The sequence below is a fragment of the Ceratotherium simum genome, chromosome 24 (assembly GCF_057802395.1).
Source record: "Ceratotherium simum simum isolate JZ-2026a chromosome 24, ASM5780239v1, whole genome shotgun sequence".
Lineage (NCBI taxonomy): Eukaryota > Metazoa > Chordata > Mammalia > Perissodactyla > Rhinocerotidae > Ceratotherium > Ceratotherium simum.
The window spans coordinates 30,245,426-30,262,171 of record NC_141923.1 but is presented as its reverse complement, the minus strand read 5'-3'; the positions used below and the strand labels follow the sequence as shown (position 1 = coordinate 30,262,171).

At 37.0% G+C, this 16,746-nt stretch overlaps 1 protein-coding gene across 8 annotated transcripts in view; it reads left to right on the top strand.

Moving 5' to 3' along the window:
- PSEN1 (presenilin 1) overlaps nucleotides 1-16,746 on the top strand; it is a 73,885-nt gene that overhangs the window by 36,508 nt on the left and 20,631 nt on the right. For all 8 annotated transcript variants that reach the window (XM_014784378.2, XM_014784376.2, XM_087448276.1 and 5 more), the window contains 3 exons: nucleotides 2,211-2,278; nucleotides 6,321-6,541; nucleotides 11,656-11,754. In XM_014784378.2, coding sequence (XP_014639864.1) covers nucleotides 2,211-2,278; nucleotides 6,321-6,541; nucleotides 11,656-11,754 — 388 coding nt within the window. The remainder of the gene's footprint in view (nucleotides 1-2,210; nucleotides 2,279-6,320; nucleotides 6,542-11,655; nucleotides 11,755-16,746) is intronic.

Here is a 16,746-nt window from a genome sequence, read left to right as displayed (position 1 = left end):
GTATGTGGGTGTTCACTGTAAAATTCTTTAAACTTTGCTGTGTGTTTGAAAATTGTTAAGATAAAATGTTAGGGGAAAAAATTTTTTTAATTATTGAGGTCATATTGGCTTATAACATTGTGTGAATTTCAGGTGATATATTATCTGATATTATCTGATATATCTGATAATATATCTGATATATATATTATCTGATATATCTGATAATATATCTGATATATATATTATCTGATATATATAATATATATAATATATATATATTATCTGATATTATCTGATATATCTGATATATCAGATAATATCAGATATTATCTGATAATAACTGATATTATATATCAGTTTCTATATAGACTGCATTTTGTTCACTACCAATAGTCTAGTTTTCATCCGTGATCATACATATGTGCCCCTTTGGCCCTCCCCCCACCCCCTTACCCTCTGGTAACCACTAATCTGTTCTCCTTATCCATATGTTTATCTTCCACATATGAGTGAAATCATATGGTATGTGTCTTTCTCTGGCTTATTTCGCTTAGCATAATACCCTCAAGGTAAAATGTTAGGGAAAAATTTTTGTAGAAGAACACCAGAAATTAAATTTGTTGTATTTGGATAGTCAATTTAGAATATTCAAATGTCAAGGAATACCAACTTCCATGTAAAGCCACTCTTTTGACCTTTTTCCAAATTGTACCGTTTTATAAAGTTGTTTTAAAGAGAGGCAGCCAGAACTTTTAAGAAATCTTTTCTTTCGAAGGAATTAACAATCACAGATCACCTTGGGTGATCAAAACAGAACAGCAAGAGAAAATTAATGTAGATTCTAATCATAGCTAGATTTCGATAGCTTAGAGCCTCATTATAGTAACAGCTGGATATGGGAGGTGGGCGTGAGAGATTTTTTAAAAAATGAAGACAAAATAATATTCTTGATTTGGATGTTTTCTTTTCTCTCCTTTCTTCAAGATTTGATTTGGTCTGTTCTGGTTAAGAGATAATATTTGGAAAAGTTGTTGGTTAAGTAGCTCCTCTGTCATTAAACAATAAAGTTTATTGAAAGATTAAAGCATGAAATGGGTATATCCACCTCAAAATAATTTCACTTTTGGTTAGAAATTACTTGACAATTTATCGTGCTTCTCCATGCTGTTTTTAAAAACCCTAGACTCCTTCGGTTGTATAGTATTTTCTCAAATATACCCATTACCATTTAAAATTTTTGTCTTGTGTAATAGAGTATAAAAGTTACAAAATTCTGATTCTCTCTCTCATATTAAAAAGCTGTACATGAATAATAGGGACTAATATTTATATAGTGCTGTATGAATTCTGCATGATAATGATGGACTGACTTATAAGTGTTTCAAAGAATTTGTAATATTAATATTTATTAATGAACCATGTAAAATAAACATAGCATCACAATACTTATTGAAACTTCAGGTTCTGAATAGTCTTTTGTCAGATGGTTATATAATGTAGAAGGCCTGTTTTCTATGTACAGTTAACGTATGTCTGCAGAGGTCACTTAAATGAATATCTGATTTTTGGTTTTATTGAATTTTATTTTATTATTTTATTCAATTTATTGTTTATTTCAGAAATACTACAAAATTCCTCCATTGAAAATATTACTACTTTATTTATTTATTTTGTGAGGAGATCAGCCCTGTGCTAACATCTGCCAATCCTCCTCTTTTTTTTGCTGAGGAAGACTGGCCCTGGGCTAACATCCGTGCCCATCTTCCTCCACTTTATCTGGGACGCCACCACAGCATGGCTTGCCAAGCAGTGCGTTGGTGCGCGCCTGGGATCCGAACCAGCGAACCCCGGGCCGCCGCAGTTTAGCGCGCGCGCTTAACCGCTTGCACCACTGGGCCGGGCCCCCAAAAATATTACAGCTTTAAAATTTAAATGTCAAGTGTTGAATGTGTTGATAATTTGATATTTTAGAATGCATTCTTTTCTTTTTAAAATTTCACCTATCTCTAAAGGAACGAGGATCTATATGTCTTGCTGAAATTTCTATTTTGTATTATGAGTTGTTCAGGACCAAAGAGTTTTTTTATAAGTACGTACTGATCCTGAAGCTATTTATGTTCTGCCATTTGAAAAGCATAAGCATATATAGAAATAAATTTTTGAAGTAAGACATTTGCATTTTTTTTAGCATTATGGCATCTGTTAATTATATTGAAACTCTTTTCTAGGTCATCCATGCCTGGCTTATTATTTCATCTCTATTGTTGCTGTTCTTTTTCTCATTCATTTACTTGGGGTAAGTGGTGAAATATTTGGTCTGTATTTCAGAAATTAACTCTATTTGGGCTCTATAAAACTGTCACTTAAAGCAATGTACTTTGTTGATGGATTGCTCTTAAATTGTAGTTGTTTCCATATTAGGTCATACTTGGTATATAGAAGACTAGTTAATATTATCAATAGGGATATTCTTTTATTGATCCTTGCTAATAATAAGTAAAACTGAAAGAAACTCAAGACTAGAGTTGATTCTAAGCCTTTTTAGTAAAGAATTTACTAAATTCTTTTAGTGAAGAATTTTATATTCTTTACTACTAGTAGAAATCTATGAATCAGAATGTTAAGAAAGTATTTCAAGAATGTATGTAAACATGAATTAGTTGATTTTCAAACTTTTATATTGTTTCATCAGTTGGTCTTTTTCTTTCCAGTGACATCTTATATGAAAATTTCACATATAAAGTAGAAAAAAAGTGAAGCTGCTCTGATGAAAGGAATAGAGAGGCTCAGAGATTTCCCAGCCTGGCCTTTTGCTCAGCCCCAGTGGCAGAATACAGTTTATAAACCATTGCACTAGCTCTTAAATTAGGAACAGAAGCAATAAAACTATTAAATAAATCAGAGAGTTAATTTTTTGGTAGAAGTGGGGGAATAGCCACAGACAAAAGAAACAAATGTGAGAATCTATATGAAATAGATGATTTTCTACAAAAAAATTAATTACCAAAATTGACCACTGAAGCGATAGAAAATCTAAATGGAGCAAAGATAAAATACAGAAAGTTGAAGAGGGAGGTTCCCATCCCACATCCACCAATAACAACAATACCAGACCCCAGTGGTTTCATAGAGAAATTCTATAAAACCTTTAAGGAGTTAGATAACTCTAATACTATTTTTCCTTCTTTGTTTATTTTTTTCTTCTTCTTTCTTCCCCCTAAATCCCCAGTACATAGTTGTGTATAATTGTAAGTTCTTCTGGTTCTTTTATGTGAGCTGCTGCCACAGCATGGCTACTGACAGACAAGTGTGGTTCCGTGCCCAGGAACCGAACCTGGGCCACCAAACTGGAGTGCGCTGAACTTGAACCATTAGGCCATTAGGACTGGCTCTCTAATACTATTTTAACTGTTCCAGAACATAGAAAAAGAAGAAAAGCTTCAAGATTCATTTTATGAAGCCAGCATAACATTGATACCAAAACCCTAGAAATTATCAAGAAAAGAAACCTGTAGACCAATCCTATTTATTGATGCCAAAAGAATAAATAAATATTAACAAACAAGATTCAGTAACACATTGAAGGAATAATGCAAAATGACCAAGTGGAGTTTGTTTGCAGAATGGAAGGAAGACTGGTTCTTATTAGGAAATATCAGTATAAGTCACCGCATTCATAGGTCATCATCTCTGAACATGCTAAAATTTGATAAAATTCAACACCTGTTCTTGATCCAGTTCTGTAATAAAACCAATAGATGGTTATGTCTCTAACATGATAAAATGTATGAATCTCATTCTGAGGGCCAATATTATCCTTATAGGGAAATTCTAAAAGCATGCCTCTTAGGTCAGGAACAAGGTGATGCTTTCCTTCATTACTGTTGTTGTCTAACAATGCCTTGGAGGGACTAGCGAACACAGATGAGAGAAGGAAAGAAGAATTATGCAATTTGGAAAAGAAGGTTAAATTATCAATAAAGATAAAATGATTGTTTAATTGGTTTCAGAACTAACCAAAAAACAATTAGAATCACTAAGTAAATTTGGTAAGGCAATTGAATGCAAAATTAATAAACACAAATCAATAGCCTGCTCATAAACAACTAGTTAGAAAACATAACCAAAGGGAAAAATCCCATTGATGATAGCAGCAAAAAAGATAAAATAACTAGGATTAAACAAAAATAGTGCAAGAATTTATTAAGAAATTTTATAGCCTATTAAGAAATTTTATATCTATAAAATTTATAGAATTTATAAATTCTATAAATAATTTCTATTATTAAGAAATTTTTAAATGCCTCTGAAGAGCTTAAAAAGAAAACTTAAACAAATGGAAAGTTCTACCAGGTTACATAGAAAGACTTAATATCATAACGACGTCAGTTCTCTCTAAATTTATTTTAAAATTTAACATAAACCTAATAAAAACACAAATAGGATTTATTTTTAATCTGGACAAGATTCAAAGTTTATTTGGAAAAATAAATAAATGAAAGTACTCAAAGAATTCTGAAAAAGAAGAAAGTGAAGGGCTACTAGTTCCACCTGATCTGAAATTATAAAACCACAATAATTAAAATAGTGACACCTGCACTGTGAATAGAAAAGATTAGAGAGACTAGAAAAATGCTCAAATATATAAAATAATTTAATTTGTGGTAAAGGTAGTATAGAATCAGTAGGCTATAGATGGATTAGTTAGTAATTGGTGTAAGGATAATTGGGTAGTCATCTGGGGGAAAAATTGAATTTCTTCCTTAATCAGGGTAAATTCCAAATGGATTAAAAAGTGAAACCACAAAAGTACTAAAGGAAACCTACAGGAAATGGGGAATTTAAAAAATAGATATATACAGGTAGATATATATTTTTTAATTATATAACTTAAAAGGTCCTTCCTTAATCCAATGTTTTATATATTTATGTACTCTCTAAAAGGATACTCATGAAATTAATAATAGTGCTTTCTTTTGGAGAGGGCAACTGTGGGACAGGATGGGGAGGGAAACTTACTTTTCATAGTATGTGTTGTAAATTTTATGCATGTAACCTAGCCAAAGGTTAATAATAGTTTGGGTTGGGTTTTGTTTTGTTTTGAGTGCTAGGATATCTGAAATGCTTAATGCAAATAGCTACATTGGCCAGAAATTTCAGCATGCATTTTGGCATTTCAAAATGGGGGGAAAAGCATCTTTCTGGATAATCTCCATAACCCAAAGTTTATGCTTAAATAAATGAAGGCCTTCTTTTTTCTCAGTTACCCAGGGCATCTTCTATTCTTGTAATCTCTGTATTTTTAGATGATGGAATTTTTTCCTCCAAAAATTAAAATAGTATTTTTATTCACAATAAAAATGCTGAACATTCATTGTAAAAAAAAAAAAAAAGAAAAGAAAAGAAAAAGACATTTCATAAGCTTATAAAGAAGAAAAAGTAAAAAATGACCAGATTCCCATCATCTAAAGATAAGTCCTGTCATCCTTTCTGGAATTAATGTATCAATCTCTTGCTCTCCCTTCTCACACACTATTTCACATAAATGAGATCTTTTTTCTTCTTTTTAAGGCAACAGTGTGCCATGCCTATATTCCATGTTTGTGTGTGTGTGTATAAAATATATCTATATTTTAGTGGCTGTACTAAATTTTATTTTATGAAAATAACATCATATGTCCTAGCTATAAAATTTATTGTGCATCTGTAATTTTTTCCAATTTCAGATATTTTAAACTAGGGTTTCTCAAACTAAAGTATGGCATTTTAGGTGGTATATGGCCTTTTTTTAGTTTTTGTACTTAGTTTTACAGCTATAACCTGTGATACTGGTTTCCCATTTAAGTGAATGAATGATACAGAGTTTTCTGTTAAAAGAAGCTCAGCTTGAGGAAAAAAGTAAATTAATTTATTTTTTATTTATTTTTTAATAAGGATTATTTTAGGCTTTATTTTTATTTATTTATTTATTTTGTGAGGAAGATTGGCCCTGAGCTAACATCTGTGCCCATCCTCCTCTATTTTGTACATGGGACACCACCACCTCATGGCTTGACAAGCAGTGGGTAGGAGGTCAGCGCCCGGACCGGATCTAAACCTGCAAACCCTGGGCAGATGAAGCAGAGTGCACGAACTTAACCACTGCGCCACTGGGCTGGCCCAAAAGTGAATTAATTTAAAGAAAAGTATTAAAGACTAGCACAGTTGATATAAGATATGGTAAAAATATGAAGATGGGATATGAGTATCTAATGTTTGGGAGCCGTAGTTCTAAACAATGTTTTGAGGAAAAATTATTGTACATAAATCTTTTTAGATCTCTGTTTAATTTTTTTCAGGGAAGTGTTTAAAACCTACAATGTTGCCATGGACTACATTACTGTCGCACTCCTGATCTGGAATTTTGGTGTGGTGGGAATGATTGCCATTCACTGGAAAGGTCCACTGCGACTCCAGCAGGCGTATCTCATTATGATCAGTGCCCTCATGGCCCTCGTATTTATCAAGTACCTCCCAGAATGGACTGCATGGCTCATCTTGGCTGTGATTTCAGTATATGGTAAAACTCAAGACTGACATTGTGTTCATCACAGAAATACTTCACTGGTGTGCTTTTCTTCCTCTTCCGGTTACCTTGACTTAGGAAAATGATAACAGTTACATCCTGTAGCTCTTCAGTAAATAACTAATTAGCTATAATATCTTTTTCATATAAAGATTTCAATTTTTTTGAGGTTAAGTTCTTAAAAAAATGTTTTATTACTGCCTCCAGTTTAATTCAGTGATGGATTAGTGGAAGGGTCTATAGACTTCTGGTCAGAAGACTTAGATTCAAATCCATCTCTACCGCTGACAGTCTTTATGACCTTAGGAAAGTGACTCAGCCTCTTTGAGCTTCAATTTCCTCATCCAGAAAATTGGAACAACACTTCCCAGAGTTGTAAGGGTTCAGAATATATGTTGAAAAGCACTAGCAGCGTGCTTGATACACATAAAATGCTCAATTAATTTTTAAAATCAAAATTAATTTACCTACTTTTTATAAGGCAACTTGGGTAGAATTATTCTTTTAAAAACAAAACTTATGTGGGCAGTATGAGATTCAAATTCATTAACAATTGGTGTGACATGGGTCCTAAACACTCCATGTACCCTAGCCATGAATGACTAAGACAGCTCTGCAGGTTTGTACTCTGTGGCTGTTGCCCTGCGTGAAAGCCAAAAAGAGGTCCATTTTCAGAGGTCAGTATGTGGTCTCCATATTATAATTAGACAGTGCTCTTTTATCCCTATTCAGATGCTAATTAAAATGTCAGGTGACCTGTAGTAGGAAGCCTCATCATCCCCACTTGATGGACGAAGAAAAAGTCTGTGAAAATAGAATTGAATTGCTTCTGTTCTCAAATTTGAACAGTCAGTCACAGAACTATAGAAGTCACATGCTCTGTGCCTGACTTTCATAATGACCTTAGGTTATATAGTACTTGATAGTTTGCACGCTACTCATCTATTATTTCGTAGGTGTGGTTAAGAATGCCAGTTCTGGTCTCCATCCAATCAGCAACTGATAAATACTTTGCAGTCAGAGATTTTACTGTTATGGTCTTTTGTTCAGTGCCTTTTGCAACAGCCACAGTTTACCTTCACCTTCAGAGAGACACAATATATCCATACCTAGCTCCTCATGGGGTACTTCAGCAGCCCTGCCATTGCACACAGTCTTTGCAGGCTACATCTTTAACCACATCCAGCTGCCTGCGAGAGCACAGATAGAACATCACACTGATGGTATCATCCTCCAAAGAGATGCTTTTGACCTACTTATTGACCACATACAAATATTCACAAAGGAGCTCATGAAAAGGGGATAGGCATTTGCCTGTACGTAGTACAAGGCTCTGCCACCCCATTTAAATTCCTGAAAATTATTTGGTAAGCTGAGGGCTTCTGCATCTCTGACACTGTCAAGAAATAGCAGTTGACCCTCTCTGCATCTACAGTGTTAAAACAAGTTCAGTATCTTTTTGGGGTCTAGAAACAATATATTCCTCATTTACAGATTTTACTTGAACCTGTTTATGCTGTTACAAATTGGCCCGTCTGGAATTGGGGCCTCCTACAACAAAGGGCTCTAGAATCTGTGCAAATTGTAATGCAACAATCACTTCCATTAGCCACCCCCCACCCCTCTCGAAATCATTCACTGTAAAGGCTTTAGCAGTCTCCTCTCATACCTCCTGAAATCTCTGGACTACCCATGATGATCATAAGTTGCCCATGGATTTCTGGTGTGAGAAACTGTCCTCAGTCCCATGCTATATGCCATCAGAATGGCCATTGATGACTACATACTGAGCTCTCCTGGAAACAGGTTCTCACAGGCCCGGAACCTGTGAAGTTCCATATCCTTCTGTGGGTCATGGAGGTAGCATTCTGCAAGCTCAGCACAGCCACCAGGGTCTCTTTGTTAAGATTTAGAAATGTTACCTATAGGATAGAGCTAAGTCTGGGCCCTGTAGAGTATCCCCTACAGGAGAGGGTGGCCTCTTCTGTCCTCAGTCCCTTGCCAGTTGACAAAGTGCTAGAGGAGATCACCCTCTCTTGGACCCCTAGCTACATCAGGAGCCCTTTGGGATCAAATGAATGAACAGCGATAGAAGTTTGTACACTTTATGGACAGTATCAAAACTACATGTGATGGGGCCAGCCTGGTGGCATAGTGGTTGGATTTGCACACTCTGCTTCGGTGGCCCGGGGTTTGCGGGTTTGGATCCTGGGCGTGGACCTACGCACTGCTCATCAAGCCATGCTCTGGAGGCATCCCACATATGAAATAGAGGAAGACTGGCACAGATGTTAGCTCAAGCCAATCTTCTTCACCAAAAAAAAAAAAAACTACATATGATGGAACTTACTGGAGAGCTCCTACTTTTCTTAATCCAGATATCCTTGATCAAAGAATGGGATCCTTGGGCCGGCCCTGTGGCTTGGTGGTTAAGTGTGCGCGCTGCGATGCTGGCGGCCTGGGTTCGGATCCCGGGTGCGCATCGAGGCACCACTTCTCTGTCCATCCTGAGGCCGAGTCCCACATTCAGCAACTAGAAGGATGTGCAGCTGTGACATACAACTATCTACTGGGGCTTTGGGGACAAAAAATAAAAAATAAATAAAAATCCAAAGAATGGGATCCAAGCGTCAGCAAAATTAACTGAACTTTAGGCATTCATCTTATCCTGGTTAACAATTGGCTCCATCTGTGCATTTTTACAGACTCTTGGGCCATTGCCAGTGGTAGCAACAACAGTTACTTATCCAAGATTTCCTTCTTTGGGGAAAATAACTATAAGAATCTCTCGTCTCACAGATACCCAAAATATAAATCAAGGTTACACGTCTCTATACATATTAAAGCCACAATACAGGCCTCACTATATCCGCTTTGGAGTTCCAGACGTTGTTAATACTGACCATTTCACTTCTAAAAATATGCAACACTGGACTCTTGAACAAGGTGTTCATGGAACTGTCACTACCCTTAACCAGTCTCAGGCTGCAGGCCTCATAGAGCACCATTATGACATACTTAAGCAAATTAAAGTTTAATTAAATGAAACATGGTGTATTTCCATCATCAGACATCAGAGGTGAATTGTAATAGAGTCTGATTCCATTTTTGATGTTTAAAAAAAAAAGACTGCCAGTTCTGGAGACAGACTGCCTGGGTTCAATCCAGGCTCTTCTCCTGTCACTTATTGACTACGTGACCACAGATACATTACTCAACCCCTAAGTCTTAGTTATTGTGACGATTAAAGTAAACAATACATACGGTACGCTTAGAACAGTATCTATCAGTAAATATTAGCTGTTATTTTTTAAATAAATAATCCTGTGAAGTAAGCAAGGCAGTTATCCCTGTTGTACTGCTAAGAAACCTGAAGTTTATAGAGGTAAAGTATTTGCCCAAGTTTAGACCTTTTGACCTAGAATCTGAATCCCAAGTCCAATAATCTTTCTCCTATATTACACTATTTCTCCCATCAACCCTTTGTTTCTTCCGTACATAATAAAAATTATCTCTACAGAGCTTTAAGTTCCTTTAAAATGGAGAGTGACATTTGTATCCAATATTTAGAGTACTGATTCTCAACTCCATTTTTACAAGATCTCCAGATGTTTTAATTTTTTACAAAGGTTGTACTAAAAATTTCAAAACAAAATTAATTTTAATTCACTTTAATTGTTCTAAATCTAAGGGAGTTTATCATGTAGAAATTCTATAGGGGGAATGTATCGTAAAACCAAGATAGTTAAAGTACATGACAGCTTCAAACAGGTTGACAGCCTCATTATTTCAGAGCATGGTAGATTTCCTTTTCTCATCCAAAACAAATCGAAGTGGAAGCATTGAGAGTAGAGATTTCTTTGTATGTGTTTTATTATATTAGTGGTAGTAGTGGTATATGAGGAGACATGACCACTTGCAGGCATGAGGGTGTTTTACTTAAATGCATCTGGATGATAGTCGTGTCAACACAAGCTATCAAGTCTTCCTTCACAAATTCAGCTATACCTGTTTTATATTTTTAAATGTTTGAAATTATTTTCTGTATTTCTATATTCTGAATTTACGTGACACAGAAAATGTAAGCAAAATTGCAGTCAATGCAAAGAGATGGTGGTAGAATCAAAAATAATTTCAGCATATTGCTTCCTCTCTGAGTTGCTGTTTTTTGTAAAATAAGCTGCTTTTCAGCACATTTATTCTGAGACCTGAATATTCAAAAGAAGTGCTTTTGACAGGAGAAGTAAAGGAATACCGAACTTTCTCATGCAAAGATTTATTAGTTATTTTGTTTTGGTTAAATTTACTGCTCTCTTCTTTCAAATATTTCTAAGTAGTACATATACTATTTTTAAAAAAGACCAGGGGCGCTGGCCTGGTGGCGCAAGCGGTTAAATGCGTGTGCTCCAGGGCGTGCTGGTCCGGATCCCGGGCGTGCTCCAACGCACCGCTTGCCAAGCCATGCTGTGGCGGCTTCCCATATAAAGTGGAGGAAGACGGGCATGGATGTTAGCCCAGGGCCAGTCTTCCTCAGCAAAAAAGAGGAGGATTGGCAGATGTTAGCTCAGGGCTGATCTTCCTCATACACACACACACACACACAAAAGAGCAAGGATGAATCTCTTCTACCCTGTTCTTCGTATTTTGAAAAGTTCCATCAAATCTCCTCTATTAAATTCCTCTTAGAGTAAGGCTGCTATTTGTGGCTCAGAGGTATGATTTCTTTGGAAATGGCTTGTTGTTATGTCTGCTTATTGGAAATTGACAGCTGCTCTAGAATAGTTCTGTCTTGTCATTATCTCTTTTCTTCAAACTGGGAAGACTTATTCCTAGAACCCAATGATGATGCACAGTAAACTAACCAAATAGCAGTCAGAATCAAAATGAAATTTGCATAGATCTTCTTTCTGTGTGGTTTTGTGTATTTTATTTAGGTTGTTTTTTCCCCCTACAATTTACCTGCTGTTTATTTCATATTCATTCAACATCTTTTTGTGTGAAAAAAACATTAAACCTTTTTCCTTCGTTAATTCCTCCTTAACACATCCATTTACAAGTTTAGTTAATACATTTTTTTCCAGATGTCTTTTCTGTTTTTCTCTTTGTAGATTTAGTGGCTGTTTTATGTCCAAAAGGTCCACTTCGTATGCTGGTTGAAACAGCTCAGGAGAGAAATGAAACTCTCTTTCCAGCTCTCATTTACTCCTGTAAGTATTTTGGAATAATGTTAAATTAGTAATCAGCGGAGAATTTATAGGAATTCAAACACATAATTATGGTCATTATGATACTTCCCCTCATCTTAAATACATGGATAGCATTGATGGAACTCCTGCAGATCTGTTTGTGTTTCCTTGCACACTGTTATCTTCTACCTGACATTAGTTCAAGAGTTTTCAATATGTGTAGAAATAGCAGACATATTTACAGATTGGAGAGCTAGTATTCTCATTTAAAATCTTATTAGTCAAGAGTTATAATGTCGGTTATATCTCAGTAAAACTAGGAGGAGAAAAAGTTATGAGCACTTGTTATATACATATATTGCAGGTGAATCTTGCCCTAGCTTATTGAAAGAATTGTACTTTTCCTTCAGAATGTGTTTGCCTTTTTCATTTTAGAGTCTTATTCTTCCTAATCATTCAGTAAGTATTTATTGGGCATTTACCTAATCTGCTTCCACAGAGCACTGTAGAGGATGTAAAAATGATTAAAAATACTTTTCCTGGGCCGGCCCCGTGGCTTGGTGGTTAAGTGCGCACGATCCGATGCTGGTGGCCTGGGTTCGGATCCCGGGCGCACACCGAGGCACCACTTCTCCGTCCATCCTGAGGCCGAGTCCCACATGCAGCAACTAGAAGGATGTGCAGCTATGACATGCAACTGTCTACTGGGGCTTTGGGGGGAAAAAATAAATAAATAAAATCTTTAAAAAAAAAAAAAATACTTTTCCTTCCCTCAGAGCTCATTTGCTTACAATTTAGAGGTGAGATAAGACAAGTATATATATAAGCAGTGTCCAAGGCAGAATATTATCAGATTCAGAAGAAGCACAATCAGAGTGTAGACAGAGTTCAAAAGAGGGAAAATCTGGCTTGGGGAATCAAGGAAGGCTTCATGGAAGAGACAGCATTTGCATTGAACCTTTAAGGATGGTAGGATTTCAGCAAGCACAGATGGAAGAGTTGGTTCCAAAAATGAGCTCATCACAAAGAATGGCTTTGAGACATAAGTGTGGGACATCTTCATCAAATTTCAAGTGTTGAGTTTGACTAGAACATGGAGCACAAAATGGGGGGAGTACTAGTGGCTGAGTTTGGAAAGGCAGATTAGGGCAAGATCAAGGATAGCTTTGAGTGACTGGTTTAGATCTCTGTCTACTATTTGGTGATCACTGGGGAATCATAGATGGTTCTTGAGCAGAAGAGTAATGTGATCAGAGCTGTGCCTTCATAAACTTGCAGCATTGTGTAAGATGAATTGGAAGAGGTCAGAACTGAGATCATGGGAAGCATAACTAAGTGGACATTGCCATAATCTAGGTGGAAAATAATGAGGGTCTGAATTACGGTATTGGTAGTGGCAGTCAAGGGAAAGGACTTGATGAGAGGTTTTGGAGGTAGCATCAGTAGTTCTTAACTAATGAGAGAAGTATTAAACCTAAAGGAAGGATAAAGAAGAAGAGATGTTTTTCTTGTTTGAGGAATTTGTTTAGTTTTGTCTGTGGCCCATGTCTAACTTACTTGACAGGACCTCTGAGCCATCCAGGTAGAAATTTCCAGCAGGAGTTTAGAAATGAAGTACCAGTGCTTGGGAACAGGTTGATATAAGACATGTGCAATTGAAGGACGTCAGCAGAGAGGTGATAGTTGAAGCTGTAGGAGTGGACAATTCGTTCAAATAAAAGTAGAAGAGAAGGGGAGGCCAAGGGTAGAACTTTGTCAACTACTGTGTTTAGAGAGTGAGAAATGAAAAGAGAATGGGAAAGGGAAGAGAAGAAAATATCAGAAAATTCGGAAAGCCAGCATTTTTCCCTTAGCGGTATCATGACTTTTTTCATGTCAGTACATGAAATGGCTGCACAGTGTTCTCTTATATAGATACTCAGTAAAGAGTGTCCTTACTGATAGACGTTTAGATCATTTCCCTTTCTTTTCTGTCACAAACAGTGCTTGTAGAGAACATCCATGAATTTGTGAATATTGTTGTAAGATACATTTTAGAAGGGGAATTGAAAAGTCAAAGGATGTGTGCCTTTAAATTTTGATAGAAACTGCCAAATTGCCTACTAAAAAGTCTGTACCAGGTTATATCCCTTTAGTAGTTTGAAGGTACCAATTTCCTTACATCTTCGCGATTACTTATGTGTGTGAAACTAATAGGAAAAAAAATAACTTCTTGTTTTGTTTTGCATCTTCACTTATTAACTAATATCTACTAGTTAATAATAGTTAATACCTATTCATGATTATTTGGACTTTTTTCATGTATTTCTTAGCTATATATTTGTATTTCTTGATTTGTGACTGACTTGATGTAGTATACTTTTCCTTTTTAAAATTAATTTTTAGGCCAGCCCTGTGGCTTGGCGGTTAAGTGTGCACGCTCGGCTGCTGGCGGCCCGGGTTCGGATCCCAGGCGTGCACCGACGCACCGCTTCTCCGGCCATGCTGAGGCTGTGTCCCACATACAGCAGCTAGAAGGATGGGCAGCTATGACATACAGCTATCTGCTGGGGCTTTGGGGAAAAAAAATGGAGGAGGATTGGCAGTAGATGTCAGCTCAGAGCCCGTCTTCCTCAGCAAAAAAAAAAAAAAAGGAGGATTAGCATGGATGTTAGCTCAGGACTGATCTTCCTCACACAAAAAAAATAATAATAAAAATTAATTTTTAATTATACAACTAATACATTAATGCATTATCCTTGAAAAAAGTTAAAAATTATAGACAAAGTTAAATTTTACTATAACTGTCATCCCCAATCTTCATACCTTACCAAGCAGTTACCCCTGTTACCAGTTTGATATATAGCCTTATAGACTTTTTTCTTTTTTTTTTTTTGCCTTTGTTGCCCATTTTTCTGTTGAGTTATTGGAAAAGCGGAGTTTCAAGAAGGAGAGAATGTCAACCACTATAAAGATGTCAAAGATAATGAAGACTAAGTAAACTATATAGAATTTGATGCCTTAGATATCTTTAGTGACCTTTAAGAGAGCAATTTTAGAATGATAGGACCACGAGCAATGTTCCAAGAGGAGGAAGGTGTGTGCGTGTGTGTGTGCACACGCATGTGCACACTGTCGCTGCTGGCACTGGCAATGGAAGTGATGGTGTGGACAGAGAATGGGTGGTGAAGGAGGACGAGTATAATAAATATCACCCACTACTTCAGAGATTCCTGGCTCACAGGCAGAGCAGTGGTGACTTCAGGGGAGAGTGGATTTGAGGAAAGGTGTTTCCAGGAGAGAAAAAGTTGAATCATGTTCTAAGGTTGAGGGGAAGAAGCCAGTGGAGAAAGGCTTTGAAGAGACCAGCAAAAAGGAATAGTTAATGGAGCAAGGTTCTCAATAAAGCAGGTAGAAATTGCTTTTCGAGTTCAGGAAGAGGAATTAGATAAGAACAGGGAAAAACCTGGAAGGAAGGAAGAAGACAGAAAAGCAAAAGATAGACGTAGTGAAATAGGGGAGATAAGTTGGGAACATGTGTTAGTTGAGCTTGATCTCTCCTGTGAACTCAATGTTAGGTCATTTGTGGGAAGTGGGGAAGGTGGGGGTTGTGCTTCTTGCTGGAGAAGCCTGGTGAAGTTTTAGGACACCTGTGGTCTGGAATGCAAGGATCTTTCTTTCACTCTTTTTCCAATATAAATTTATTATCATGTGCTTTCTGTGTCTTTTGGCAGAAAAGGGCAGATGAAGTTTTGAGCATCAACATTTTCCTTTTAATTGACATTGGGATGTGATCTTCTTCTGTGTATGCCTGGGAATTAAAATCTACTCTTTATACGGCTGACCTGGTGGTGTAGTGGTTAGGTTTGCGCTCTCCGCTTCTGCGGCCCAGGGTTCACCGGTTGGGATCCCGGGCGCAGGCCTCTGCGCTGCTTATCAAGTCTTGGTGTGGCGGCATCCCACATATAAAGTAGAGGAAGATGGGCACAGTTGTTAGCCCAGGGCCAGTCCTCCTCAGCAAAAAGAAGAGGATTGGCAAGAGATGTTAGCTCAGGGCTAATCTTCCTCACACACACACAAAAAAATGAGGTAGCTCTATATATGTCCAACTGTTTTTTTTTTTATGTCAAAGATTGTATATTAAATACAAAAAGCAAGATTTAGAGCAGTACATGCAATAGTCTATGGAAAAAGTGGGGGAAAGGAGCTATGTATGGATGTGTCTGTGTATATAAAATCTCAATGATACATTTAAAAAACAGATAATATATTAATAGTGTTTACCTCTGGGAACGGGGAGTTAGAGATTGAGGTAACTTTTATATTTTTTTCTATACCTTTTTCTACTTGTAGAGTTTTAATTGTACTTTATATTTTTTAAAAATTTAATTGTGGATGTCAAAGTGAAGGGATTGTGAGTTTAAAATTTTTCTTTGTGTTTTCATAATGTTACATTGTTCTACTGTTAGCTGTTGCCACAAATAATATTGTGTAACAAACCACCTCAAAACTCAGTGCCTTAAAAATAATAGTCATTTATCATCGCCCCCACATGTGCAGGTCAGTTGACTCAGCTGACCTGACTTGGCCATGGTAGCTCTGCTCCATGTGTTCGCCATCCTCCTTGACCAGTGGGCTAGCTGGACACATGTTCTTCGTATGGCTAGAGGAACAAGAAGGCAACAAGACTGTTTAAGGCCTAGGATCAGTATTAGCATACTGCCACTTCTGCCCACATGCCACTGGTTGAAGCAGTTCACATAGCTGAGCCCCAGGTCAGGAAGAGGAAAACCACATTCCACTCACAATGAGGCTGTGGCAAGAATGTGGGTGCAGGAGGGGTGAAGAATTAGGAACAGTCTTTCAGTCTGCCACAGTATTAAACATGTATGTTGGGCCGGCCCCATGGCTTAGCGGTTGAGTGTGCGTGCTCTGCTGCTGGCGGCCTGGGTTCGGATCCCTGGCGTGCACCGACACACCGCTTCTCCGGCCATGCTGAGGCCACGTCCCACATACAGCAACTAGAGGGATGTG